At 38.5% G+C, this 27686-nt stretch overlaps 1 protein-coding gene across 1 annotated transcript in view; it reads right to left on the reverse strand.

Moving 5' to 3' along the window:
• Nucleotides 1–27686, reverse strand: part of LOC133536293 (matrix metalloproteinase-17-like) — an 84409-nt gene that overhangs the window by 28152 nt on the left and 28571 nt on the right. The window contains exons 2-3 of the mRNA XM_061876708.1: nt 4339–4515; nt 1893–1995 (exon numbers count right to left, since the gene is read on the reverse strand). Coding sequence (XP_061732692.1) covers nt 1893–1995; nt 4339–4515 — 280 coding nt within the window. The remainder of the gene's footprint in view (nt 1–1892; nt 1996–4338; nt 4516–27686) is intronic.

The following is a 27686-nucleotide window of genomic DNA, read 5'->3' on the forward strand; positions in this document are numbered from 1 at the left end:
TACATATACATACACACATATATATACACAGTATATACACACACACAAACACACATATATACTTATATATATATATACACATATAAAAATATACACACACACACACATATATATATATATATATATATATATAAATATATATATATATATATACACAGACACACATACATATATATATACACACATACATATTTATACATATATGTACACACATATACACACAAACACATATATAATATATATATATATATATTTATACACACAAATATATACATATATATACATATACAGTATATATACATATATATGTATGTATATATATATATATATATATATATATATATATAGACACACATACATATATATAGACAGATACATATTTATACATATATGTACACACACATACATGTATATACACACAAACACATATATATATATATACACACACACACACGGACGCACATACAATTGGTACTATTAATATATTTTTAATCTAAGTCGAATATCCCCCAATCAACCAAAATACTGTATATTGGAGAAACAAACCTCAGTTGAGAACTTTCAAAACTGGTTTATTAATTTATGAATGTTATATTATGAACAGTGTCTAACTTTTTTCACACTTGTATTATAGTGTAGATTGTTAACATGTTACTAGTAAACGGCGGTATAGCTCGGTTGGTAGAGCGGCCGTGACAGCAACTTGAGGGTTGCAGGTTCGATTCCTGCTTCCGCCATCCTAGTCATTGCCGTTGTGTCCCTGGGCAAGACACTTTACCCACCTGCTCCCAGTGCCACCCACACTGGTTTACATGTAAAAAAAAAAAATTATATATTGGATTTCACTATGTAAAGCGCTTTGAGTCACTAGAGAAAAAGCGCTATATAAATATAATTCACTTCACTTCACTAAACTACATCAACACCTAAAACTGGTTTTATAATGGCAACAGTTTGACCTTGGAGTAATTTACTTTTAGGAAATTAGTTTCAAAATCTGACAAATTGGAGGTCAACCAGCATCCTAACAGATTGTGTTTGACTTACACCTTTTTGTGGTTATATGGCAAAAAATTTAATTTACATACATAACTGCATGGTTTAAGAACTGTTTAATTAATATGCCAGCACTTGTTTTACTTAAAGTTCCTTAAAAAAGACCTGCACAGTTAAAAGGGAGGCAATGTAGCCTCAGTCAAAAAATGTGTTTCCTCAGACATGTTAATGTTTTGCCCGCAGCTGGACCAGAGAGGCGCCCTCCCCTCACGTTAGGGCTCAAACATGCACGCCTTTCATAAATGGACAAACTTAAGTCTAATTATCCCTGATAATGGAAGAATATACACGCTGACAGGAGCTCCATTTGCTTCGGGGAACCACTTAATTAGCTGGGCTGGCTCCCGAGCGAACTCTCACCGATGCACTGCACTGATACGCCACCTCATATCATTATTTCATATTAAGCTGCAAAGACTGCTTGTGCAGGCCATGTTGCGTATTCCTGCATGGTTTCATTACGTCTGGTTCTCAGCATGAGTGTGGAAAACATTAAGGCAAATTAGAAGAACACCACTGCACTTTCCACAGAACAGAAAGCCATATAAATGTGAATGTTGCTCATTATGCAGTTGAACTTTTCTGCCTTTAGCGAAAGCCATTAAGAGCACAATGTTTATAAATGACTGGATTTATCTCTTTCGCATAGTTTTAAGCTTCCGCCAACTTGCATGCAATTTCAATGAACGTACAGTAACCTGTGTAAGCACAAAGTATACTAAAAGACATTATCCTAATAAGATGTGTCAGGATGTTTTTCATTGCATCGTCTCTACTGCATTCTTCTATGTAATGTTTTTTTCTCCTCCTGTAAAATAATAGCGATGTTTACTTACTGCAGAATGGATTTGTTTTGTGGAATGTCCAACAGGATGGGAGGTTCAGACGTTTGTGAAGGGGTGCCAGGATTGTTTGTATGGGACACAGACTCACGTACACCTGTGATGAGGTGAAAGGTCAAATCCCATTAATAGAGCTTACGCAGCCACATCAATAAGTACACCTGCGCAATATAGTGTCATCTAATGAGAGATAATACTGTAATGCTTGCTAAGTTGTTTGTAGTGTGCTATTGCTTACATAAAGGCTAATTGTCACCAATGTTGGAAATGTGTAATGAGGTCACATGACAATTAATTTCCATGTTTTACCAATGTATTTTTACCAGCATAGATAACAAACCAGTAAGACCAAGTGTTGTAAAACTCCTTTCACCAAGTACCACCTCGTAATAATGACAAACATCAAAATACAGTAGTGTAGTAGGCCTAAGTATTCCTTAAAACCAAGGCAGAGGTTCAATTTAACAAGTTTATTTTAAATTTTTGGCCACTGCAACATTATACACAGTTTGAACAGTAACAATGTCTTTAAATACATCTGAATAAAACACTGTACTTTAATCAGCTGAATATTTGTCGCACTACCAGAGGGAGCCCGCATACCACTAGTGCAGGGGTCGGCTGCCCAAAATGTGGAAAGAGCAAAATTGCAAAAAATAAACAAAAAAAGTCAGGAGCCGCAAAAAAATAAAAGCCATATATACGTTTTATGATAAAGGCAACGCATACTGTAAGTGTCCACATTGGCAATATTTGACTTTATTATCAAAATGACTACGTAGGCTACAAATATGTAATGACCAATTATGATTAAATGTTTCTTTTCCCTGCAGCGCATCCTGAAGAGAATGATGCATCACATCACTACTCTGCCATACAATATTGCTTTGCGTTTAACTTCCATCACAAATTCAATGTATTATGCTTTGTTGCATTAATGACATTATAGAAATAAAATAAATATATTAGATTCTTGATGTCATTTTTAATTTTGGCGATTAAAAAAAAAAACTACAACAAAAGAGATGTGCATAATAGGCCAAAGGCCATGGAAAGAAAATGCAGTCCTCATCAATTTTCAGGAATACAATGAAATTATCTATTTATTTGGGCAACAGAGTGCAATAGAGTGGAGCCTGCAATTATAAAAAATAAAACAGCCACCTTTTGAAAAAGTAAAGTATATATAATTAAAATAATACAGTTTAAGGTCGATTTTTGTGCATTATTCTTGTCTTATTTGTTTTCTGCAAATGCCAAATAAGTCAGTGTAAACATGTAAACGCAGCAGCATCCTCTTCCCTTTGGACACGCACAATACAACGCAGCTGATCGGACCAACAAAACGCAATAACATCCTTATGTGTCATTCCAAATACATACTGAAAAAAATCCGAAATCACCAAATAAAAAAAGCCACTTTGTTACCAAGTATGTGCCTATGACAGGACTCTAATGTGACTTCTATTTTCGAATGTCACTGGACAGCTTCTTAGCATCGAGCATGAAAAATTAAACTTCAATCATTACGCAGGACTGCAAAGTTCTTATCTGTGAGGCGGGTGCAGTATTTGGATTTGATGCAATTTATGTTTGAGAATATCGCTGCATGCGCAGGTATTTGTTTTGTTTGCAACAGCCTGGCACCACGTTGTGGTCAAAAAAACGTGTCACAGATGCTGAGGCAAATCTTTTTTGACAGAAATGTTGAAGTTATAAATATAAATGTGTATTTCACACATTTTTACACCATTTGAAACCTTAAGAATGTTTTTGTCATGGTTGTCCTACAGAAACCATATTAAAAAAGAAAATATATATATTTTTTCTCCATTCTTTTTCCATCTTCATACATTTCTAAAAAAAGCCGCTCGGATTGCCGATCCCCGCACTAGAGGTACATGTACCACAATTTGAGAATCACGTTAAAGTGAGTCGCACTGTATTAACTATACCAGTTTGTCCCAGTTTGAAAATACCGGCCAGGATCCTGAGTGTAATGTTTAAAACAAGAATAATGTTTTTAACATGAAGGAATGATGACATTTTTCCACATTTGAGTTTTCAACTTCAAATAGTCTGCCTCATTCAATGCAACAGTCGAAATGATCTGCATTGTTTCTTAGCATTAATAAAGAGGCACATTTTATTCAAAATGAGACTGAGGGCAGCAAGAAAAAGGACAAATGCAGCAAAGTGGAGTCCACAACACTGCAGTGTCCACAGCCCAAGGCATAGCAACAAAGTGAGCTAACGTTAGCATGTTTGTTTATTAGTGGTGGCAATGGCACATCTGCTCAACCAATGAGAGACCAGCAATGTCCCTCTCGCCTCTGCATGCTTTGAACTAAAAACAGAACTTGCTTTTGCCAGGGGCAAAGTGTCAATACAAAATTGAGCCTGTCGGCACCATTAAGTAGACTTGTTTTGAAAGTCATACCATAGAGCTGCCAGACTCGGACTTTGTCTTCATAGGGTAAGTCATACTTCAAAGGGTCTCCGACAGGACCCTGGTAGTATGGTCTCATGATCGACTCAATGGCTGAGGTGTGGACCAGACCAATGGCGTGACCAAACTCATGGACGGCCACTGCAAACAGGTCCATCCCGTGAGAGTCTGAGGAAGACAGAAAATGATTAGTTGTATCAAATATGAATTGACCCGTCAATGGGTTTTATGAGCGGTGATTACAGCAACATTTCCACCAAGCTGTATGATGCAATTTAGATTGGTAAACTAAATTAAAGTAAGTCAGGCGTGTTGGCAATGGCCTTGAAAACTGTCACACGCCTGCGAATAATCTCATTGATCCAGGTCATTGCATCATCAGGACATTAAAATCATCGCGAAAGGACCGTTCAGATTGTGTTGGAAGAAGTTTCGCTTCTCATCTGAGCAGGCTTCATCAGTTCATGCTCAGACTAGAAGATAGTGCAGATAGTTATCCTCTTAAGTAGGGACAAGTCCCCACAAGAATTGTATAATCCTGAAAAATCTCCAAAAAATGCTGTACAACGATGATTCTCAGTAGATTGCCGAATAAACCGCTACACAATTCGCAATAGAGGAGAAATATAAATAAAGAGGATGGTGCTGGAGGCAAAGTACTTATATTAGAGAATGGGGACATACTCCTGCAAAATGACAACAAAAAAAAGCAAGAAAACAACGATGATACTTGGTAGATTGAGGAATGGATTGCTATACAATTTGCAACAGAGAGGAAATGTAAAATTAGAGGATGGTGCAGGATCTATTGTATTTGTATTCTGAAGTGGGGACATGACCCATTAAAGAATTATATAGTCTTACAAAATGACAAAACAAATGTGCAACAACGATTCTCATTAGATTAACACATTAATTGCTGCACAATTTACAACAGAGGTACAACATGTAAAATGTGAGGGTGGTGCAGGATCCAAAGTTTTTATGAAGTGGGGACATGTTCCAACAAGGATGGTATAGTCCTGCAAAACTACGATGGGCAACGATGATTCTCAGATTGACGAATGGATTGCTACACAGTTGGCAATAGAGGGGAAATGTAAAATGTGAGGATGATGCAGGATCCAAAGTATTTATAAAATAGGGACAACGAGGATGGTATAGTCCTGTAAAATACTGTTTGGTGGGAAAAAGGACTTTTGACTGGAAACTTTCCTATTGCTTCTGCCCAAGAATCGTCTGTTTAAAACCCCAATTCAGATGTTAGATCCTTTGTTGGCCTCCTGCTTACAGAACAAATTAAAAGGCGAGGCAGGCTAAATCAGGAGGATTCCAGCACTGTGGAGTGTGCTTCAGGGAGATAACTTTGGTAATCCTGCCCAAGTCTTAGGGTTGCCAGTTCGAACCAGACAGCAGGGAGACATCTCGGGAGGATTCAGGCTATTCAACCACAGCAAAGAAACTAAAAAGTCTCCTAAATTCAATGTATAACTGCGCTTCCATACAAAGACTTGGGCTTTTAGAAAAAAAGAAAAGCTTGCATGTCGCGGTGAGCCCCTCTGCTGCAGGAGAAGGAAGCCTTGATTTCGCTAACCTTGGTTTGACATCCGCTAGGGACATACTGTCGTCCTTCCAGGTCCCACCAAGACAAATGGCACTTGTAATCTCCAGGAGCACTCGGCAGAGAGAGGAACGGTGAACAACGCGAGGGATGGAGAGAGAACAGGCATCAAGTTTAGGACCAGTAAAAGGCTGAAACAATAGGGATCATGTCCACGGACAAAGTGGAAGTGTAGAGAATTGGGCGGATGGAGGCTGAGCACGATACAGGCGGAGGAGCTTTGTTAAGCTCTACAGGCGATGACAATTCTTTTAAGTTTAGCTGTCTGGGCTTTGCTAGCAATGGATTCACAAGTGAGTCGTTTCAAGCCAAAAGCTTTTTGAAAAAAGGTACCTCCAAACTTCATTTGTAAGTTTAAAGCTTGGTGAAAAATACAGTCTCTGTTCAGACTTTGATTTACAAACCACAGACCAAATAAAATATGCTTTGTGTATAAGCACACTTTGGGGTAATTCTCATTCAGTCACTTTGGGTGCCTTTGAAGTGTTTACATCTTTCTCGTTTTGCCAGCCTTGTTATGTTTGTTTCATATACAGACCCTTTTATATACAGACATATACAGACCCTTACTGTGTTCAAACTTTAGTTGGAATATGGACTTTTGCGGGGGTTGGAACCTATTATTCACATTTACATTGTTTCTTATGGAAAAATTTACACAACAATTACCCAGAATGTGATGCATCCATGACTGTTCCAGGCTATATTATAAACCCCACTAGCACCAAACCCCCCCTCCGTGCGTCAGTTGAAGTGGGTGGGGATGGGGGCACGGGGGTGTATAATATAGCCTGGAAGAGTCATGGATGCACGGCATTCTGGGTAATTGTTATGTTGCGTTTACGCTGTGTTACTGTGAGGATGTTCTCCCTGTTTGTCATTCTTGTTTGGTGTGGGTTCAAAGTGTGGCGCATATTAGTAAAAGTGTTAAATTTGTTTATATCACAACCTTCAGTGTAACCTGTATGGCTGTTGACTATATGCCTTGCAATCTTGTACGTGTGACAACAGAAGCAGCGAGATGCATGCGTACGGCCGGCACGCAGATAGCATGGTGCAAAGGCGTGCGATGATATGTTGTAGAGGACATTAAAAGTAAAGCCATCATATTGTAGCGGCTGGCTACGGGGTGTTAGCCAATGGCCTTGGCTGGGGGGCGGGACTTCCGGGGAAGTTAGGGAAGCGATGCTATTGACAGGAAGTGTTGGTTCGAGTTTTGCCGGGAAAAGGAAATAGACTTCTTGGTAAACACTAAGGTGAGTGTAAAGTCAACATTTTTAACTCCAGTAAATTATTTATTTTAGTATTTGTAAGTCCATGGAAACTTCACTTTTATCTCCCGCTGGATCCACATCGTTCGAGGATGGAGACAGGCTAGCTGTTAGCTTCAAGCTAACCAGCACCCGAACAGACTCCTCCACCTCAAAAACATACTTTGCAGGTCAAAAAACGGGGCTGTTTGCCTTTTGAAGTGTTAATGTGTGAGTTGTGTTCAAAAGGAGTCTTTTGAAGAAGTGGCTGACAAGTTAGCATCGCTGACAGTGATGTCATCACCGTCATTGTTTACTGAAGCAGAGATGGTGACTGTGTGTTATGATAAACGCGATAGATTTATCAGATTTATTTTTTTATTATCTATAGCAGGGGTGTCAAAAGTGTGCCAAAGAGGCCATTTGCGGCCCAATGCTAATGTTTTAAAAGCCCACGGCACATTCTAAAAATACTATTAAAATAAAATTAAACATAATAAAAGTGAAATAAAAAAGCTTAAAGGTAAAATATGATTTAGAAAAAGTTGAAATGTTTTTTTTTTCTTTCAAACTGTCATTGCTCAAAATATAATATTGAATCAAAATCAATGTTATTATGAATTATTGACCTATCCAAGGTTCCCATTACTTCACATCAAATATTCCACTAAGAAAAATATTTTTGGTGGAAGATTTTGCATAGTTTGTGTGTTTGGCATAAAAAACATAGTTTTGTTTGACAAAAAAGGGCGGAAAACAAACAAACAAAAAAAACAACATAAAAAAACTAAAAGATTTTGAAATGAGGGATAGATGTGAAGTTGATGTAGACTCCAGAGATTTAAGCGTAAAATATAAAATGTATATATGCCCTAGCACACCATTATCATCATTTCATGACCGAAGTCAAACACTTTTTACACTTTTATACTGAAATAAATACACCTACAACTTATTAAATAAAAACATAGAAAAAACTACCAGCAGCGGTAAAGTTTAGATCCATAAAGGAAAGAAGAAAGTGAATGAATGTTTATAACTGAATACATTTACATATGCATACACATTTGTCTTTTTTTTTTTTTTTTTTTTTTAATGAATTAAGTAAGGTTTATGTTAACCTTTTTCCAAAACACGATATTGAATGTGAGATACAACAGGATAATTAATACGTTTATCATTTGTTTTCAAAACGCTTACAAAAAAGTGGGATCCCAAAAATGTATTGTGGGACCCCATTTTTATGACTTGATGGGGTCCCTGGTACCCCAATTTAAAAATCCCTAACGCCAACACAGCAGTCAACAGAGGAGAAAAAAATGCTTTATTTAAATGAATACATTATTTATAAAGCAAGTTTGAGTATCATTCGCGAATTTTCACCTAGTCCCGGCCTTGGCACGCATATATGTGTCCTCTTTTTGGGATTTCAGAATATGGTCAGCCTACGCTATAATATGGTCATTGTGTCAAATAAAGCACTTGGCTTTACTGCACAACAACAACTACGTTTTTAGTGTCTGTAATGAAAATGGACAATGAAAATACGATCAATTGTACTAACAATTCCAATATTTATTACTAGGATTTAACATGACGTTAGTTTATTTACAGAAGCAGGTCTTTGTAGTTCTATTTAGGCATAGCAACTACAAAAGAAAACAAAACTAATGTGATCTTTTGTTCTTTCTTTACGTTGAGTTCTGCTCTCATACACTGCTATTATAAAAGAGAATACATCCGATTACATCACAGAAAGTTTGTCAAACAAATCAAACGTTCTAACAACCATTTTAAAATGCTGCAAACACAAGCAGTCCGATTGTACTCCACACGACGATAAAGGGATATTTTTAAGAGCCACTACCTTCAAGACACTTTCGTTTTTTCCTTGACTTGATTACCTTTATGAACCACTTCTTTTGGGACTCTATTAAAGCTATGTTCTATCTCCCTATTTGAATGACTGGAACACCTAAGAACAGAACAACAATACACATTTTCTGCTGAAACTTTACAATCACTCTCACTTGTTTTAATTCTACGCTCAAGCTGCTGGCCATCGTGTCAATTAAGCTGTACAGAATAAAAACAGACGTGTAGTCACATGCAACCCACCTATTGAGTGTTTGGCGCGTAGACATGCCCTGTGCGCGGCATGGGGATGCGCCACTTGCAAAAAATGTGAGAAGCAACTGCATACTTTCCCACAACCCAGAAAGAATAAAAATATGGGAAATGGGGCTTCATGGTGGCAGAGGGGTTAGTGCGTCTGCCTCACAATAAGAAGCCCTGCAGTCCTGGGTTCAAATCCAGGCCCGGGATCTTTCTGTGTGGACTTTGCATGTTCTCCCCGTGAATGTGTGGGTTCCCTCAGGGTACTCCGGCTTCCTCCCACCGTAAAAGACATGCACCTGGGGATAGGTTGATTGGCAACACTAAAATTGGCCCTAGTGTTTGAATGTGAGTGTGAATGTTGTCTGTCTATCTGTGTTGGCCCTGCGATGAGGTGGCGACTTGTCCAGGGTGTACCCCGCCTTCCGCCCGATTGTAGCTGAGATAGGCGCCCCCCGCGACCCCAAAAGGGAATAAGCGGTAGAAAATGGATGGATTGATGGAAATGAAGGTTAGCAGGTCATATTGCACTCTCAGTTACAGTGATTAGGTACACTTAGCCTGACAAAACTTTGCTTCAAAACTGCAACTTTTTTGCATATGTCACCAACAATCCAATCCAAACTAATAAATGTTGCAGTGTAAAGCAGCAATAGTTCACTATTCAAGTTAATGTGGTGATAAAAAAACCAGACTCGCCACAGAAAACCCTATGAAACATTCAAAAAAGCAGAATAAAAGCACAGGGATGTATAGCTCAGTGATTACAAACAATACATTGGAAGCAGACAGTTGATATACTTCACACAAAAGTCACCATTCCTCGGTAATTGTTGGCCCAAGCTAATAAGGATTTTGGCAAAATGAGGGTAGGATGTTTATTTTTGGTCGTTGTATATTTTCTGACATAAATTTAGCCAGCGAGAGCTTGTTAGAAAGCCGCTGGTCACTCAACACTGCATGATTAGAACTCTGGAGTGCATCTAAAAGAGACTATTATTATATAAACTACAAAACCCAAAACCAGTCAAGTCAAAGTACAAAACATAAACCAGTGAAGTTGGCACATTGCGTGAATCGTAAATAAAAAGAGAAGACAAAGATCTGCTAATCACTGTCCAACTATATTCAATTGAATAGAATGCACAGACAAGATACTTAACGTTCTAGCTGGAAAAAACTTTGGTACGTTTTACAAATATTAGCTCATTTGGAATTAGATGCCTGCAACATGTTTCAAAAAAGCTGGCACAAGTAGCAAAAAAAGACTGAGAAAGTTGAGGAATGCCCATCAAACACTCATTTGGAACATCCCACAGGTGTGCAGGCTAATTGGGAACAGGTGGGTGCCTTGATTGGGTATAAAAGCAGGTCCCATGAAATGCTCACTCATTTACGAACAAGGATGGGGCGAGGGTCGCCACTTTGAGAAAAAATGCGTGAGCAAATTGTCAAACAGTTCACAAATAACATTTCTCACTGTGCTATTGCAAGGAATTTAGGGATTTTACCATCTACTGTCCGTAATATCATCAAAAGGTTCACGTTAACGGCAACGCCTGTTACCTTTGACCCCGCAGGCGGTGCTACATCAAAAAAACGACATCAGTGTGTGAAAGATATCACCACATGGGCTCAGGAACACTTCGGAATACCACTGTCAGTAACTACAGTTCATCGCGACATTTTTAAGTGCAAGTTAAAACTCTACTAAGCAAAGCCAAAGCCATTTATCAACAACACCCAGAAATGCCGCCAGCTACGCTGGGCCAGAACTCAAAGATAGACTGATGCAAAGTGGAAAAGTGTTCTGTGGTCTGACGGGTCCACATTTTAAATTATATTTGGAAACTGTGGACGTCTGGTCCTCTGGACCAAAGGGGAAAAGATCCATCTAGACTTTAATAGGCGCAAAGCTTCAAAGCCAGCATCCGTGATGGTAGAGGTACATACAGGTTTTGGAGCAACATATTTTTCCTTCCAAGTAACGTCTTTTTTAAGGACGCCCCTGCTTATTTCAGCAAGACAATGCCAAGCCACATTCTGCATTGCGGCTTCATAGTAAAAGAGTGCGGGTACCAGACTGGCCTGCCTGTAGTCCAGACCGGTCTCCCATTGAAAATGTGTGCAGCGTAAAATACCAAAACGGAGACCTTGGACTGTTGAACAACTTAAGCTGTACATCAAGCAAGAATGGGAAAGAAGTCTACCTGAAAAGCTTCAAAAATTGGTCTCCTCAGTTCCCTAACGTTTACTGAGTGTTGTTAAAAGGAACGGCCATGAAACATAGTGGTAAAAATGCCCCCGTGACAACTTTTTTGCAATTTGTTGCTGCCATTAGATTCTAAGTTAATGATTATTCACAAAGAAAATATGTCTCTCAGTTCTAACATGAAATATCTTGTCTTTGTAGTCTATTCAATTGAATATAAGTTGAAAAGAATTTGCAAATTATTGTATTCTCTTTTTATTTACGATTCACACAATGTGCCAACTTCACTGGTTTTAGGTTTTGTATTTGAGGAAATAAAAGCACGGTTTATCATAAATTTATGAGCTTGAGTATATTTAGAACTATATTTACACTTATTATTTTGGTTTATTTTGTCAGGAAAACTAACATCAGAACAACTGGGCACAGCCGCACACGTCATAGGTACTAAACATGGTGCCTCTTGTTTACTTGTCCTGTCCATACTCTCGCTATACAGGACTCTGCCACTAGTGGTACACGGGCTCCATCTAGTGATATGCCCAATAATCATTTTATTCAAGTACAGTGTTTAATTTTCCAATATTCAAACAACGTTACTCTTCTGTGTGTGATGTTACAGCAGGGGTCACCAACGTGGTTCCCGCAGGCACCAGGTCGCCCGTAAGGACCTGATGAGTAGCCCGCTGGCCTGTTCTAAAAATAGCTCAAATAGCAGCACTTACCAGTGAGCTGCCTCTATTTTTTAAATTTTATTTATTTACTAGCAAGCTGGTCTCGCTTTGCTTGACATTTTTAATTCTAAGAGAGACAAAACTCAAATAGAATTTGAAAATCCAAGAAAATACTTTAAAGACTTGGTCTTGACTTGTTCAAATAAATTCATTAATTTTTTTACATTGCTTCTTATAACTTTTAGAAAGACAATTTTAGAGAAAAAATAGAACCCTGAAAATGATTTTAGGATTTTTAAACACATATACCTTTTTACCTTTTAAATTCCTTCCTCTTCTTTCCTGACAATTTAAATCAATGTTCAATTTTTTATTTTTATTGTAAAGAATAATAAATACATCTTAATTTAATTCTTCATTTTAGCTTCTGTTTTTTTGACAAAGAATATTTGTGAAATATTTCTTCAAACTTAAATCTTATTTCAAAGTCTTTTGAATTTCTTTTAACATTTTTGTTCTGGAAAATCTAGAAGAAATAATGATTTGTCTTTGTTAGAAATATAGCTTGGTCCAATTTGTTATATATTCTAACAAAGTGCAGATTGGATTTTAACCTATTTAAAACATGTCATCAAAATTCTAAAATTAATCTTAATCAGGAAAAATTACTAATGATGTTCCGTAATTTCTTTTTAAAGTTTTTTCAAAAAGGTTCGAATTAGCTAGTTTTTCTCTTCCTTTTTTTTGGTTGAATTTTGAATTCTAAAGAGTCAAAATTGAAGATAAACTATGTTTCAAAATTACATTTTCATTTTTTTTCGTGTTTTCTCCTCTTTTAAACCGTTCAATGAAGTGTTTTTTCATCATTTATTCTCTACAAAAAACCTTCCGTAAAAGGAAAAAAAATGTACGACAGAATGACAGACAGAAATACCCATTTTTATATATATATATATATATATATATATATATATATATATATATATATATATATATATATATATATATATATATATATATTTATTTAAGGTAAATTGAGCAAATTGGCTATTTCTGACAATTTATTTAAGTGTGTATCAAACTGGTAGCACTTCACATTAATCAGTACCCAAGAAGTAGGTCGTGACCCCTGTGTTACAGTGACCTAAATATTAAATATACATAAATGAAATTGTTGCCTTGTTTTTAATGAATACTTATGGTGGTACTTGGAGAGCCAAGTTTTTTCAGAGGTGGTAATTGGTCAAATAAGTTTGAGAGCCACTGATTTAATGTATACATCTTTTTTTGCACTAATTGACAATGGCTGGAATATTACCAATCTTAATTTGAATACCGTTTTGAAAAATTTCCTCCGTCAAAAATAAATGTTTGTATTTATATATTATTTTGTGTTATGTACAGGTAGAGCAAGCTAGAACAATTCACCTGCTTACTGAGGCTTTTGTTGCACTGGAGGTCATTTGTTGTCAGCAGCAGATTTGCTGCAAGGGTGATAATTAATAGAAGACATTCGATGCTTATCAGAGCAAAAAGACTATTTCTTGGACCTCCACTTATTTGATATTACCCTTCTCACTACTCTTAATGGACGTCAAGACACAGCAGGGGCCAACTGGTCCAGTTAATGCGCTACTTAATATTCCACTATTCAGCATCATCCGCACATTAGGAGTTGGCCTTAGAGGAGCACGACTTAATGTCCCGCTGAGAACAATGCAGTGGGAGGCGGTGGAAGGGAATTAGCGAAGGCAATTACTCAGCTTTGGATTTGATCTGATGAGGTCCATTTTCTCAAGAGATGGTTAAAGAACTGAAGCGCTAACATTCAGATGACCTAACAAGTTCCTAAAGGCATCAGCGCAGCTTTTATGAAAGTTGGACATTTATGGATCAGATGGCAAGGCTTGAGCTTCACATCTGTGGCAGTAATAAACCCTTTTAGGTCAGTTGAAATTGGTTTATTGCACCTAAATAATAGTTGATTAATTGCAATTGAGAAACAATAGAATGTAATATTTGGCTGCAACCAGCAGTGGTGCTGTTGAGCAGGTCTCAGTCTATATGCTGCCTCATGACTTAGGAACAAGTCACCTGCTATTGGAAGTTGAGCTCCGGGATGTCCACAAATATTTAAAATCTGGAAACATAACTGCTTTTAGAATTTTGGATTATTTTGAGAACTATGTCAGTTCGCATTAAGAACTGGTGAGGAGTGAACACATTACCGTTGTTTTACACTGTGAGAGAAAACATCCGTAGATTTTACAGTAAAAACACTGGCAGCTCAGTCACCAAAATTTTGAAGTAAGATTTAATGAGGTTTTCACTCCAAATGACTGTAAATGGAAGAATGGTACCATTGCCATTTTTATGGTATAATTCTGGCGGCTGAACGGCAATTTTTTTACCGTAAAATATACAGTAGTTGATTTTACAGTGCATTACTGTAAATTAAAAAATAATACCGTCACTAGCTTTACAATAAAATTCTAGGGACGAAGCTACCAGTTGTTTCCCATAAGATTTAAAATAGTTTTACAGTATATTACTCTAAATGAAAAAACAATGCCATAATTGTTATTTTTACAATAACATTTTTGGCGACTGAGCTGCCAGTTTTTTTTAAATAAACTCTACAGTTGTTTTTACGATGCAGCATAGTAAATGATAAAAAAAAAAAAAAACAGTACCATTGTTATTTTTATGGTCAAATTCTGGCAGCTGAGCTCCCAGTTTTTTACTGTAAAATCTAATGTTGGACAAAGGTTTCATCCATCCAGCAGAGAAGCCCAGACTTTCCTCTCCCCAGCTACATAGTCCAGCTCTTCCCGGGGGTTCCCGAGGCGTTTCCAGGCCAAATGGGAGTCTCCCCACCCTCTCCTGGGTCTTCCCCGTGGACCCCTACTGGTCAGATGCGCCCTAATCACCACCCGAGGGAGACGTTCAGGGTGGCATTCTGACCAGATGGCCGAACCACCTCATCTGGCTCCTCTCCATGTGGAGGAACAGCGCCTTTACTCTGAGCTCCTGCCAAATGTTCTCACCCTATCTCTAAGGGAGAGCCCAGCGACCCAACAGAGGAAAGTAATTTTGGCTGCTTGTACCCGTGGTATTTTCCTTTCGGTCATAACTCAAAGCTCATGACCATAGGGTCGTAGATGGACTTGAAAATTGAGAGCTTTGCCTGAGCTCCTTCTTCACCATGACTGACCGATACAGGGTCCACATCACTGCAGACACTATTCCCTCACTCATGAAAAAGACCCCAAAGTACTTGAACTCCTCCACTTGGGGCAAGATCTCCTCCCCAACCTGGATATGGCACTCCACCCTTTTACGGGCGAGAACCATGGACTCGGACTGGGAGGTGCTGTTTCTCACCCCAGTTGATTCACACTCGGCTGAGAACCGATCCAGCTGAAAAATGTTATTGTAAAAATAACAATTATGGCATTGTTTTTTTCATTTAGAGTAATATACTGAAAAACAATTTTAAATCTTATGGGAGCTGAAGATCCTGGCCAGATGAAGCCATCAGGAAAACATCATCTGCAAAAAGCGGACACCTAATCCTACAGCCACCAAACCAGTTCCCCTCAACGCCTTGACTGCGCCTGGAAATTCTGTCCATAAAAGTTTTAAAATCTCCGGTTCCACTTTTTCAATAGACAATCGAGGAACCACCACCTCCCTCAGTCTGCCAATCCAGAGGCACCTCCCCTGATGTCCACGCAATGCTGTCTTGTCAACCACAACAGCCTCACAGCATCCAGAGCCTTAAGGAACTCTGGAGGGATCTCATCCATCCCCGGGGCCTTGCCACCGAGCAGCTTCTTAACTACCTCAGCAACCTCATCCGCAGAAATAGGAGATCCCACCACAGATTCTTCAGGCACTGCTTCCTAATAAGAAGATTGAGAAGATCTTCGAAGAATTAACTCCAACGATCCTCTACATCCGCAGTCGAGGTCAGCAGCACACCATCCCCAACATACACGGTGTTGACTGCCTCCCCCTCCTGAGGCGGAAGATGGTGGTCCAAAATCGCTTTGAAGCTGTTCAGTAGTCGTTCTCCATGGCTTCTCCAAATTTATCCTATGTCAGAGTTTTTGCCTCTGCAACTGCCAAAGCTGCACACCGCTTGGCCTGTCAGTGCCTGTCCGCTGCCTCCCGAGTCTCATGAGCCAAAAGGACCAGATTGGACTCCTTCTTCATCTTGACGGCATCCTCACCATTGGTGTGCACCACTGGATTCTGCAATTACCGCCACGACAAGCATCCATCATCTTGCGGCAACAGTGCTGATCGGCTGCCTCGACAAAAGAGGCACAGAACATGGTCCATTAAGGCTAAAAATCCGGTGCCTTCGTTGTAACGTGTTCAAAGTTCTCCCGGAGGTTGGAATTAAAACTCTCTCTGGCAGGAGACTATGGGAGACGTTCCCAGCAGACCCTCATTTTATGTTTGGGCCTGCCAGGTCTGTCCGGCAAGCTTCCTGATCAAAGCTCTGCCCCTCTCTTCAACCGAATGAGGAAAACACGAGACCGCAAAGCCGATTATACGACCACAAAGTTGATCTTTGAACTGCGGCCTAGGGTGTCCTGGTGCCAAGTGCACATGTGGACACCCTTATGTTTGAACATGGTGTTTGTTATGGACAAGCTCAAAAGTCTAATAACAAAACACCACTCTGGTTCAGACCCCAATTATGCCTCTTCAGGGCTCACTGTCGTTGCCAACTTGAGTGTTGAAGTCCCCCGGCAGAACAAGGGAATCACCAGACTCTCCAGTACTCTCTCGAGGGACTCCACAAAGGGCAAGTATTCTGAACTGCTGTTTGGAGCATAAGCACAAACAACGGTCAGGACACGTCCTCTAACCCGGAAGCATTGCCAGTGTGGAAGAGAGTCCAGCTCCTATCGAGAGGACTGGTTCCAGAGCCCTTGCTGTGCGTCGAAGTAAGTCTGACTATATTCACCCGGAACTTCTCTACTTCGCTCACCAGATCAGGCTCCTTCCCCCACCAGTGAGGTGACGTTCCACGTCCCAAGAGTTAGTTTCTGTACCCGAGGATCGGACCACCAAGGGCCCTGCCTTCGTCTACTGCCCAGTTCGCTGAGCACCCGACTTCTATGCCCCCTCCTATAGTTGGTGAGCCCCCGTTGCCTCTTTGGGGTATGCCCTACTGGGCCCGACACCAGAATATTTGCCAGAATTGTAATGTAAATATAACAGTGGGACTATTATCTTTACAGGAAAATTCTAGGAAATGAGCTGATTTTTTTTTTTTTTAAACCATAAAATTATCTTTATTTTTTAGTTCCACATTGTCAAACAAGTGTCTCCAACCAGTAGCTCCTGAGCTATCAGTGGTTTGTTATCCGACTTTGAGTAGCTCACCAGAGGTTTAAATAATTTTTGTTCAAACTCTCAGTAATTTTTTTAGAACTGTTAAATTCAGACATGACGCCTCTATTTAATGACATATTACGAAAAATAGCATAAATACAATTGCTGCACTAAATACGGTACAATTTAAATGTTGCCAGTCAAATAAAACACAAAATTCCCTTTTCCCAGAGTAGCGCAAATCGTGATGAAAAAAAACTGCACTAAAAATAAATGTATCCTGAAATATAAGATGCAGTTAAACAAACATTCTTAGTATAAACTGAGTTGTGGATACCAAAATTGTGTTATTGCTGTGGAAAAACAATTTTACTCCCTTTGTCTATGTTGAAATTGCTATAAAAATTAATGTGACAAAAAGTTAGTAGCTCTCTGCCATTGTTATTTTTAAAAGTAGTTGTCAGAAGAAAAATGGTTGGAGACCGCTGGTGTAAAGTGTCTCTGACCATGTCGAGATCAACTCGACCGTGTCATTATTATACATTATTCATTAAAGCTTACCACAGCTCAGTGCCTCGCAATTATTTGTGCTCAGCTTTGAAAAAGTGAGGTTTGAAGCATGATATTGCATGATACTGATAAAGCATGTTCCCTGGGTTACATGCACCCACGCAGCTTAAAATTTTATTTTTTATTTTTTTATTGTTTACAGTGTATGACATTGCGCACATGCTTGTACACGCAATCATGCCGTGCCATGGCCCGACTTTTCAATTTGTGCCAAAAAAAGGGAATCGCGGATACAAGCGGCTGCCTTAATTTCCTCCGTAGGATGTCTGGACTCAGTCTGAAACACGCTGGAAGGATTATGTCTGGCAGCTGGCCTGGGAACACCTTGGTGAACTGTAAGAAGTGACTGCTAGGTATGGGAATTAATACTAATTTTCTGGTTTTCATTCATTTTTTTATTCTGATTAACCATTTGATTCCTTGTCCGTTTTCTCTTTGATTCTTATTTGGAAATACATTTAACAAAAAGGTGGATTAGCACCGCTTTTGTTACATCTAGAGGTAACATGACCATATGAAGCCTATAGTGAGGTCTTAAAGGCCTACTGAAATGAGATTTTCTTATTTAAACGGGGATAGCAGGTCTATTCTATGTGTCATACTTGATCATTTCACGATATTGCCATATTTTTGCTGAAATGATTTAGTAGAGAACATCGACGATAAAGTTTGCAACTTTTGGTCGCTAATAGAAAAGCCCTGCCTGTACCGGAAGTATGTGCGTGTGAAGTCACAAGTTGCAGGGCTCCACACATATTCACATTGTTTATAATGGGAGCCACCAGCAGTAAGAGCACTTCGGACCGAAAAAGCGACAATTTCCCCATTAATTTGAGCGAAGAGGAACGATTTGTGAATTAGGATATTGATAGTGAAGGACTAGAAGAAAAAAAAAGCGACGGCTCCGGGCGGCGGCAGTGTGAACGTTTCAGATCTAATTAGACACATTTAGTAGGATGATTCTGGAAGATCCCTTATCTGCTTATTGTTTTAATACTGTTTTAGTGAGATTTTAAAGATTGTAAAGACATACCTCGGGTCGGATGGCTGCGGTGAACACTAAGTGTCTCAGAGAACAGCAGAGGAGCCAAGCTCACAGTTGCCTTTTAAACAGCTGCTGCAGGACGACGAATAATCCAATGATTTCTCCGGTAAGATGTATATCACAATTTCCCCATCCAAAAACATGCTGGTTGACGTAGAGAAAACATGTTCACTTGACCGCTCTGTGTTAAAGCTTCACAACAAACAAAGAAACACCGGCTGTGTCTCGGTGCTAAAGACAGCTGCAATCCACCGCTTTCCACCAACAGCATTGTTCTTTATAGTCTCCATTATTAAATGAACAAATTGCAAAAGATTCAGCAACACAGATGTCCAAAATACTGAGTAATTACGGCATTAAAGCAGAAGACTTTTAGCCGTGTTTGGTGCAGCGCTAATATTTCCTTACAGTCCGTGAAGTCACGCGTACACGACATCATTCCGCGATGTTTTCAACAAAAAACTTGCGGGAATATTAAAATTGGAATTTAGTAAACTAACCCGGCCGTATTGGCATCTCTTGCAATGTTAATATTTCATCATTGATATATAAACTATCAGACTGCGTGGTGGGAAGTAGTGGGTTTCAGTAGGCCTTTAAGAGGGACATATAAAGCAGAGAAAAAAATGCATTTGAAAATAAATAAGAAATAAATGGAATATAATAAAATAAAAATATGCGGAAATTATGCAACAATGTAACAGTAACATTTTCAAAACGTCATCTCCCGTGAAAATATACTGCTGAAACTCAAAAAATGTATGTTTTATTTAGAGTTTATAAGGCGACACCAATATATGACAGGCTCATAATATACAACAAGATATTTCAAGTCTTCTTTTGATATAATTCGGATGATTATGGCTTAGTTTATAAAACATTAAATTGAAAAACTCCGAAAATGTGGGGTCTTCAAAAACTGTATACTATGACCTTAAAAAGTATAGTAAATAAAGGCTTGACTTATCCCACTTTGCACAAGGTAATATCATATATTATTTTAACATTAGAAGTTGATTTGCTGACATGAATGGACTTTTACATTACTGAGTGAAAAAGTGGTTTGAGGAAAACATGCAACTTATCTCTGATTACAATTGAACGTTCACCTCGCAAAAATTAGGAGCACTGTGGAAAATGTATGCAAGCTTTTGACCACAAACTCATTCACTGTTCGGTGACATTTGTCTGTCCCGAGTCATTGTGCTCTTTTAGAGGTAGACGCGAACTGGAGCCAGGACGTAAAGCCCGCCTCGGAGCCAGTCAGAATCTGGTTCTCATTATGCGCATCTCAATGTGAAGCATTCATCTTAATTGAACAGGTAATAGCATGACAGGTGGTGTTTGTAAGTAGACTACCTGTTGTACTCACGCCAGATGACTGCTGCTTGGATGAGATTGGCGTCGTCAAAGGGGAACATTATCACCAGACCTATGTAAGTGTCAATACATACCTTGATGTTGCAGAAAAAAGACCATATGTTTTTTTTAACCGATTTCCGAACTCTAAAAGGGTGAGTTTGGCGATTTAATCGCCTTTCAATTGTTCGCTGTCGGAGCGATGACCTTTCACCCGTGACGTTACAATGGGAAGCAATCCACCATTTTCTCAAACACATTACACACACGTCAAATCAGCTCTGTTATTTTCCGTTTTTTCGACTGTTTTCGATACCTTGGAGACATCATGCCTCGTTGGTGTGTTGTCGGAGGGTGTAACAACACGATCAGGGACGGATTCAAGCTGTCTTATGTAGCCTGTATGTTACTTAAGTAAAGCACTGTACAAGTATTAAATAAACAATGAATTATATAACTGGGCTAGATCAGAAGAAACTAAATTCAGCTCTAGGAATGGAGAGTAATGAAGACTGAACACAGGTTTTAAGTTTAAATGGTACCAAATTATATTAAAGAATTATAGGAAAAATAGAAAACAACAAAAAGACATGTACATTCGAAAGGCCATTCACATTTTCAACATAAATTACAGAACGTTCAATATTTACAATGTGATACAGTACTTGATTCAGTCCTTGTTTTTACCAAGAATGGTATAGGCGCAACACGACAGTTCATTAAACGACCTCGCAAAGTCCACGTTGTGGTGGCAGTGTCCAGAGGGGTTTTAGTGAAGGTAACGGGTAAATGTGAAAGTTCAGGGAGGACAGAAATGAACTTGTTGCGTTATGAAAAACCAAAGGGAAAAAACAGAGCGGCTGCTGAGGAGCCTCCTACCCGCCCGGCTTGGTTGGGTGGATTCAGTTCGGTTGGTTCGGTTCCAGGCATAAAGCTTCAGACTCTAGTTCAGGCTCTAGCTCGCCATCCAACATGGCCTGTACAACAAGGGCAGGACCAGTCAATTTTCCAGTGCGTGCACACAAAATACATTCAGATACTAAATACTAAATAATACTACTGTATTCAAATAGTAAGCATATTTCTTAATATTGTACAATAATTCATGAATCCAATTAGAATAAATAATATAATATTTTTTATATCAAAATATTAATTCTCTAATATCAAAATCTACCAATTGCAACCACAAATAAAGTGCATAGCAGACAGTGGTTCACTGGACTGTATCATAAAATGCATTGGAAGCATAGCATTGACAACCATCAATCAATTAACACAACCCAGAAACAAATCAGACAATTGTTGAGAGTGCTAACGTTTCATTCAAGAATGTGTGGATATCCTGTGACACTCAAAGCAGAAGCATTTCCAACGATAAAGTCAACGAAATCACAAAGGTGAGTTTTGTTGATGTTATTGACATATGTGCTAATCAGACATATTTGGTCACGGCATGACTGCCAGTTAATCAATGCTAACATGCTATTTAGGCTTGCTGTATGTACATTTGTAGCTATATTCGCATCCAGCCTTTCCCTCCACCCACAATTAACGCCAAACAAACACTTACCAATCGACTGATTTAAGTTGCTCCAGTGGTCAAAAGATGCAATCGTTGGTTAGAAAGCGATCGCCGAATAGCTTCAATAGCTATTCGCTCAATAGCTTCAGTTTCTTCTTCAATTTTGTTTTCGCTATCTGCCTCCATACTCCAACCATCCGTTTCAATACATGCGTAAACTGTTGAATCGCTTAAGCCGCTGAAATCCAAGTCTGAATCCGAGCTAATGTTGCTATATCTTGCTGTGCTATCCGCCATGTTTTTTTGCATTGGCATCACTATGTGACGTCAAAGGAAAATGGATGGGTGGATTTATAGATAGCAAAAATCTGGCATTTTAAAGCCTTTTTTCGGGATATTCCATGATGGGTAAAATTTTGAAAAAAACTTCGAAAAATAAGCCACTGGGAACTGATTTTTACTGGTTTTAACCCTTCTGAAATTGTGATAATGTTCCCCTTTAAAAAGTGCGACATTCATTTATAGTTTTTGCATGCTGTATAATCAAATGTTTTATCATATTGCATATTATAATTTTACTATAAATGGAGCTAAACCATGAAGCGTTTTTTTCCGCCTGGCTGCCATTGGCGTCACAACCTAATGACGTCATTACCACACGCTGGTGTCGTTAAGGGAAATAGTTGAAAAATTGGCAAAAAAATTCAAGAATCAATACACTGAGAACCGGTTCTGAACAAGAACTGGTTTTCAATTCCCCTCCCTAGTAACTGGAGACCGGGACTTCTGGGCCTCAATAGTGAGGCTGCTTAATGCAGTGTTTTTCAACCTTTTTTGAGCCAAGGCACATTTTCTTCATTGAAAAAATCCAGAGGCACACCACTAGCAGAAAACATTAGAAAATGAAACTCAGCAGTCGATACTTCACAGTAACAAGTTGTTCTCGTAATTGTTGAATATAAATTCAAACCATAACCAACCATGCATCACTATAGGTCTTGTCTCAAAGTAGGTGTACTGCCATGACCTATCACATCACGCCCTGACTTATTTGGAGTTTTTTTGGTGTTTTCCTCTGTGTTTTAGTTCTTGCCTTGCGCTCCTATTTTGTTGTTGATTGTCATGTCATGTACGGATGTACTTTGTGGACGCTGTCTGCTGCTCCACACGCTGTAGGTCTTTGCTGTCGTCCAGCATTCTGTTTTTGTTTACTTTGCAGCCAGTTCGGTTTTAGTTTTGTTTTGCATCGCCATCCCTAAGCTTCAATGCCTTTTCTTAGGCTGCCTCTTGCTGTCGTCTGCATATTGTGATCACGACAACAAACCATGTTCCCTACATCCACAAAGCAATTAGCTACCTGCTGCCACCTACTGATATGGAAGAGTATTACATGGTTACTTTGCCGCACTCTAGACAGCACAGACACTCAACAATGGCACATTATTTGTGCATTATAATTACTGGTTTGCAAAAAATATGTTTAACCCAATTGGGTGAAATTACATAATCTCCCACGGCACACCAGACTGTTTCTCAAGGCACACTAGTGTGCCGCAGCACTGTGGTTGAAAAACACTGGCTTAGTGTAATGGCCAAATTAGGGGCTTTGAAGGATTGAGCCTAAACAGGTTATGACGCTTACTGAAGCACCTCTGTGTCAATTCGGGTAAAAAGGGAGCTTTCCTGGTGGTTTTCTTCCATGAATTTAGCAGTCGGACATAAAGGTATGCTTTTTGGATTAAAAGGTCTGATGCACTCTGAAGCATATTTCACCCTTTGGGGGGTTCATCACTGCGGGGGTTAGGCTTGAAAGCAGGAATGACTTGCAGTGTTCGATGATTCATAGAACTGTTTCAGGAACACTCACTGAAGGCCACTTTCATCTACTATTAAAACACCATGTTTCTCGTGGAATAGCGAGAGGCTGTTGAAATCAACATCGACAAGTAAATAGCATCGCCGTGTCTTCTCAGTTCAAGTCCACATTAAGTTTTATTGTTTTTTGTTGTGTCAGGGACACTTGCTGTTACAATACACAACCTGCCACTTCAGCTGTAACACTTTTGCTAGTATGACCTTTGAGGCATGTCATTTAATTCGACTTGAGATTGTTTCCTGTGCTGAAGCAAACTGTTTGTAGGAAGCAGTGTTATATAGAAATAAGAAATACAGTCATATGGCCACCTCTGACCCCTTTCCTCTTCTCTTTATTGCACTCATTAACTTAACCCGCATTCCTGCAGCGGATGCACCTCTTCATCGCTACTTGCACACAGTCAACGACACACTGCTTGCCCTGCTGCTGCTAATGCGTACTGGTGAGCGATCTACTGGAGGCAAGACTGAGCTGCTGTCCTATAACATATGACTTACAGCAAAGAAAGCTACGCAGGGACATTTTGAAAAACTAATTTTTCACCATAAAATACTGTTTCAGAGAAGAAACAATTAAAGCTGCTCACAAATTCATCCGTTTTCACTGCAAAACTATGAAATTATGAAGGACAGGGAAGAAAAGTTACAGACTTTTGGTTCAGTTTGGAACACATTTCAGACAACTGTTGCGTGATATAAATGATAACGTTATCACACATATTGTTATTTTTTTACAATTTCAGGAAATAAGTCCCCAGACACAGGAGAGAAAACAATGAAAGTCTTGTTATACAAAACCAACTGTTTTTACTTTTTGGTAACTGTTTTTCTGTATTTGGATTCCCATAATTCCAGAAAGTGTAAAAGCATGTGAAAGCAAGGCAGATATTTATAAAATAATCCCAAACTTGCTCAAAACAAACCCTTTGGAATTTGAGACTTTAGAGACGTATTCTGCCTTAGTTACGTTGATGGATACCTCCATATATGGTAGAAGTTTCTACCCAAACAGCTTTGTATGAGTCCGCCATTTTTTTAAGTTGTAGTCAAAAGGTTCTTTACTTTTCTCTATCATCTTGTTGTGTGGAAGACTGGCTCGTACATGCACACGCAGGCTAAAAAAATCCTCTGCTGTTGGCATTTCTAATAAAAAGAAGCTTATATTTCTAAATGAAATCTGTCAGTAGATTGGATATGGAAGCGGTAAAAATTATAACATGGGTAATGGCAAAGACGTGGTTGAAAGGGGCTGGGCTCGGAGGAGGGCTTGCACACTAAATAAGACTGCCCACAAAATGGCATGTTGTACAGAACAGTCAGAAAGCGGCTTGAAGATGGTTTGTCAAACAAAATCTATGCAACATTTTGAGCGAAGAACCACCATTACATGTCATGTAGACAAACAAGGTGTTTAAATGAAAACAAACAAAACACATTATGACCCCTATTCATCAGAGCCAAAAGTAGTTTTACCTATGTTTTGTTATTTTGCACTACTCACTTTATTTCAATCAAAATATTGGATGTAAAGGTAATAAGTAAATCTTTAAAACTTAATTCATAATGTAATTAAGGCATCCCGTGTTTTGTCTGATTATAATTGTGATCAAAAATTGGATCATTCAGTGATTTAGAAAATGTTAAGTATAAACATTGGTAGGGAATTGAACTACTTATTAGAAATATTGCCCAAAAATAATGTAAAATATCCAAACAACAGAAGAGTAAGTACTTTGTGAATCTGAACAGATATATAGCTACAACAATTGCAACAAAATGAGCCAGCAGTAAATTAGCAAGTTTTTGCTCGAGTGCAGCTAGGATAGCGAACCTGAGAGGGACATGCCATAGACCAGTGGTTGTCAACATTTTTTCAGTGATGTACCCCCTGTGAACATTTTTGTAATTCAAGTACTGCCTAATAAGAGAAAATCAGTTTTGGTTGAAAAAAAGAGATAAAGAAGTAAAATACAGCACTATGTCATCAGTTTCTGATCTATTAAAATGTATAACAGTGCAAAATATTGCTCATTTGTAGTGGTCTTTCTTGAACTATTTGGAAAAAAAAGATATAAAAATAACTAAAAACTTGTTGAGAAATAAACAAGTGATTCAATTATAAATAAAGATTTCCACACATAGAAGTAATCATCAACTTAAAGTGCCCTCCATAATATCATCAGTTTATGTCCAAGCTCGTCTGAAGTTTGCCAGAGAGCACATGGATGATACAGCTAAGGATTGGGAGAATGTCATGTGGTCAGATGAAACAAAAATATAACTTTTTGGTATAAACTCAACTTGTCTTGTTTTTGAGGAAGAATACTGAGTTGCATCCCAAGAACACCATACCTACTGTGAAGCATGGGGGTGGAAACATCATGCTTTGGGGCTGTTTTTCTGCTAAGGGGACAGGACAATTGATCCGTGTTAAGAAAAGAATGAATGGGGCCATGTATCGTGAGATTTTAGGCCAAAACCTCCTTCCATCAGTGAGAGCTTTGAATGGTTGACCAAATACTTATTTTCCACCATAATTTACAAATAAATTCTTTAAAATTCCAACAATGTGAATTCCTGGATTTTTTTTTCAAATTCTGTCTCTCACAGTTGCATTGTACCAATGATGAAAATTACAGACCTCTGTCATATATATATATATATATATATATATATATATATATATATATATATATATATATATATATATATATATATATATATATATATATATATATATAGGTTGCCCTCTAGTGGGTTCTTCAGACCACCACACACTGCCAGGAGAGCCCGGAATTCAGGGTATAACACTGTTTTATTTTCATTCATCATGCAGGCTTTTGCTTTTTAGCGAAAGGTCTTTTTCTCCTGCGTCTGCCCAGCAGCACCTGCAACTCCAACCTCTTGTCTCATGCCGGCTGCTGCCAATAAAGGTAACAGGTGATTAGATAACAAGGCCCATCTGGGCCATCTATGTCCCTGTCGCTGTCTTTGAGGCCAGTCCTGGCACACCCCGTTCCACCGCAGGCCACGCCCCCCTCCACAATATATACCTATCTGTATGTGGGATTAAATTATGGATCAGACGGAGAAATTAAATTAAAATGCTAACATAATCCAGTTTAAAAAACTGTGCGAATCCGGGTTTTTGTTTGGTGTCATAGTTTAACATTCTATTTACAAGACAGGATCAGAATCGATCTAATTTTTTTATTAATTCTATTCTGCAGACGAAACGATCGCGTTTTACTCAGAAGACAACACATCGAAGCAAATACAAATAATAAAATGAGAAATATTTAAAATACAAATATTGTTTGACAAAAAAAGACTATCTTTGAATCTCAGTGAAACTAGAATTTTACTACTCGGTAACAGTAGAAGAGAAAGCCAAACACAAATAAAAATAGTAGACATTGAAAGGGTAAAATAAATCAAATTAAACGCAGATAAGATAGGCTCCAGCACCCCCGCGACCCTGAGAGGGAAAAGCAGTAGAAAATGGATGGATGGATGTAATAATAGATGATAAAATTAACAGTAACTGCAAATTTTATATAAAAAATATACAACATAAATTGTCAAGAAATACTTTAATAATGAATAAAGTTAAATACGTTCTGGACCCAAAAAATCACTCCATAGTCTTCATTGCTAAATAGTATTACCACATATGAGTTATTGCGTAGAAAAATGTGGAAATCATTACAAAAGTACAGTTATTCAATAAGTGTCTTACAA

Source organism: Nerophis ophidion, linkage group LG17 (genome assembly GCF_033978795.1).
Source record: "Nerophis ophidion isolate RoL-2023_Sa linkage group LG17, RoL_Noph_v1.0, whole genome shotgun sequence".
NCBI lineage: Eukaryota > Metazoa > Chordata > Actinopteri > Syngnathiformes > Syngnathidae > Nerophis > Nerophis ophidion.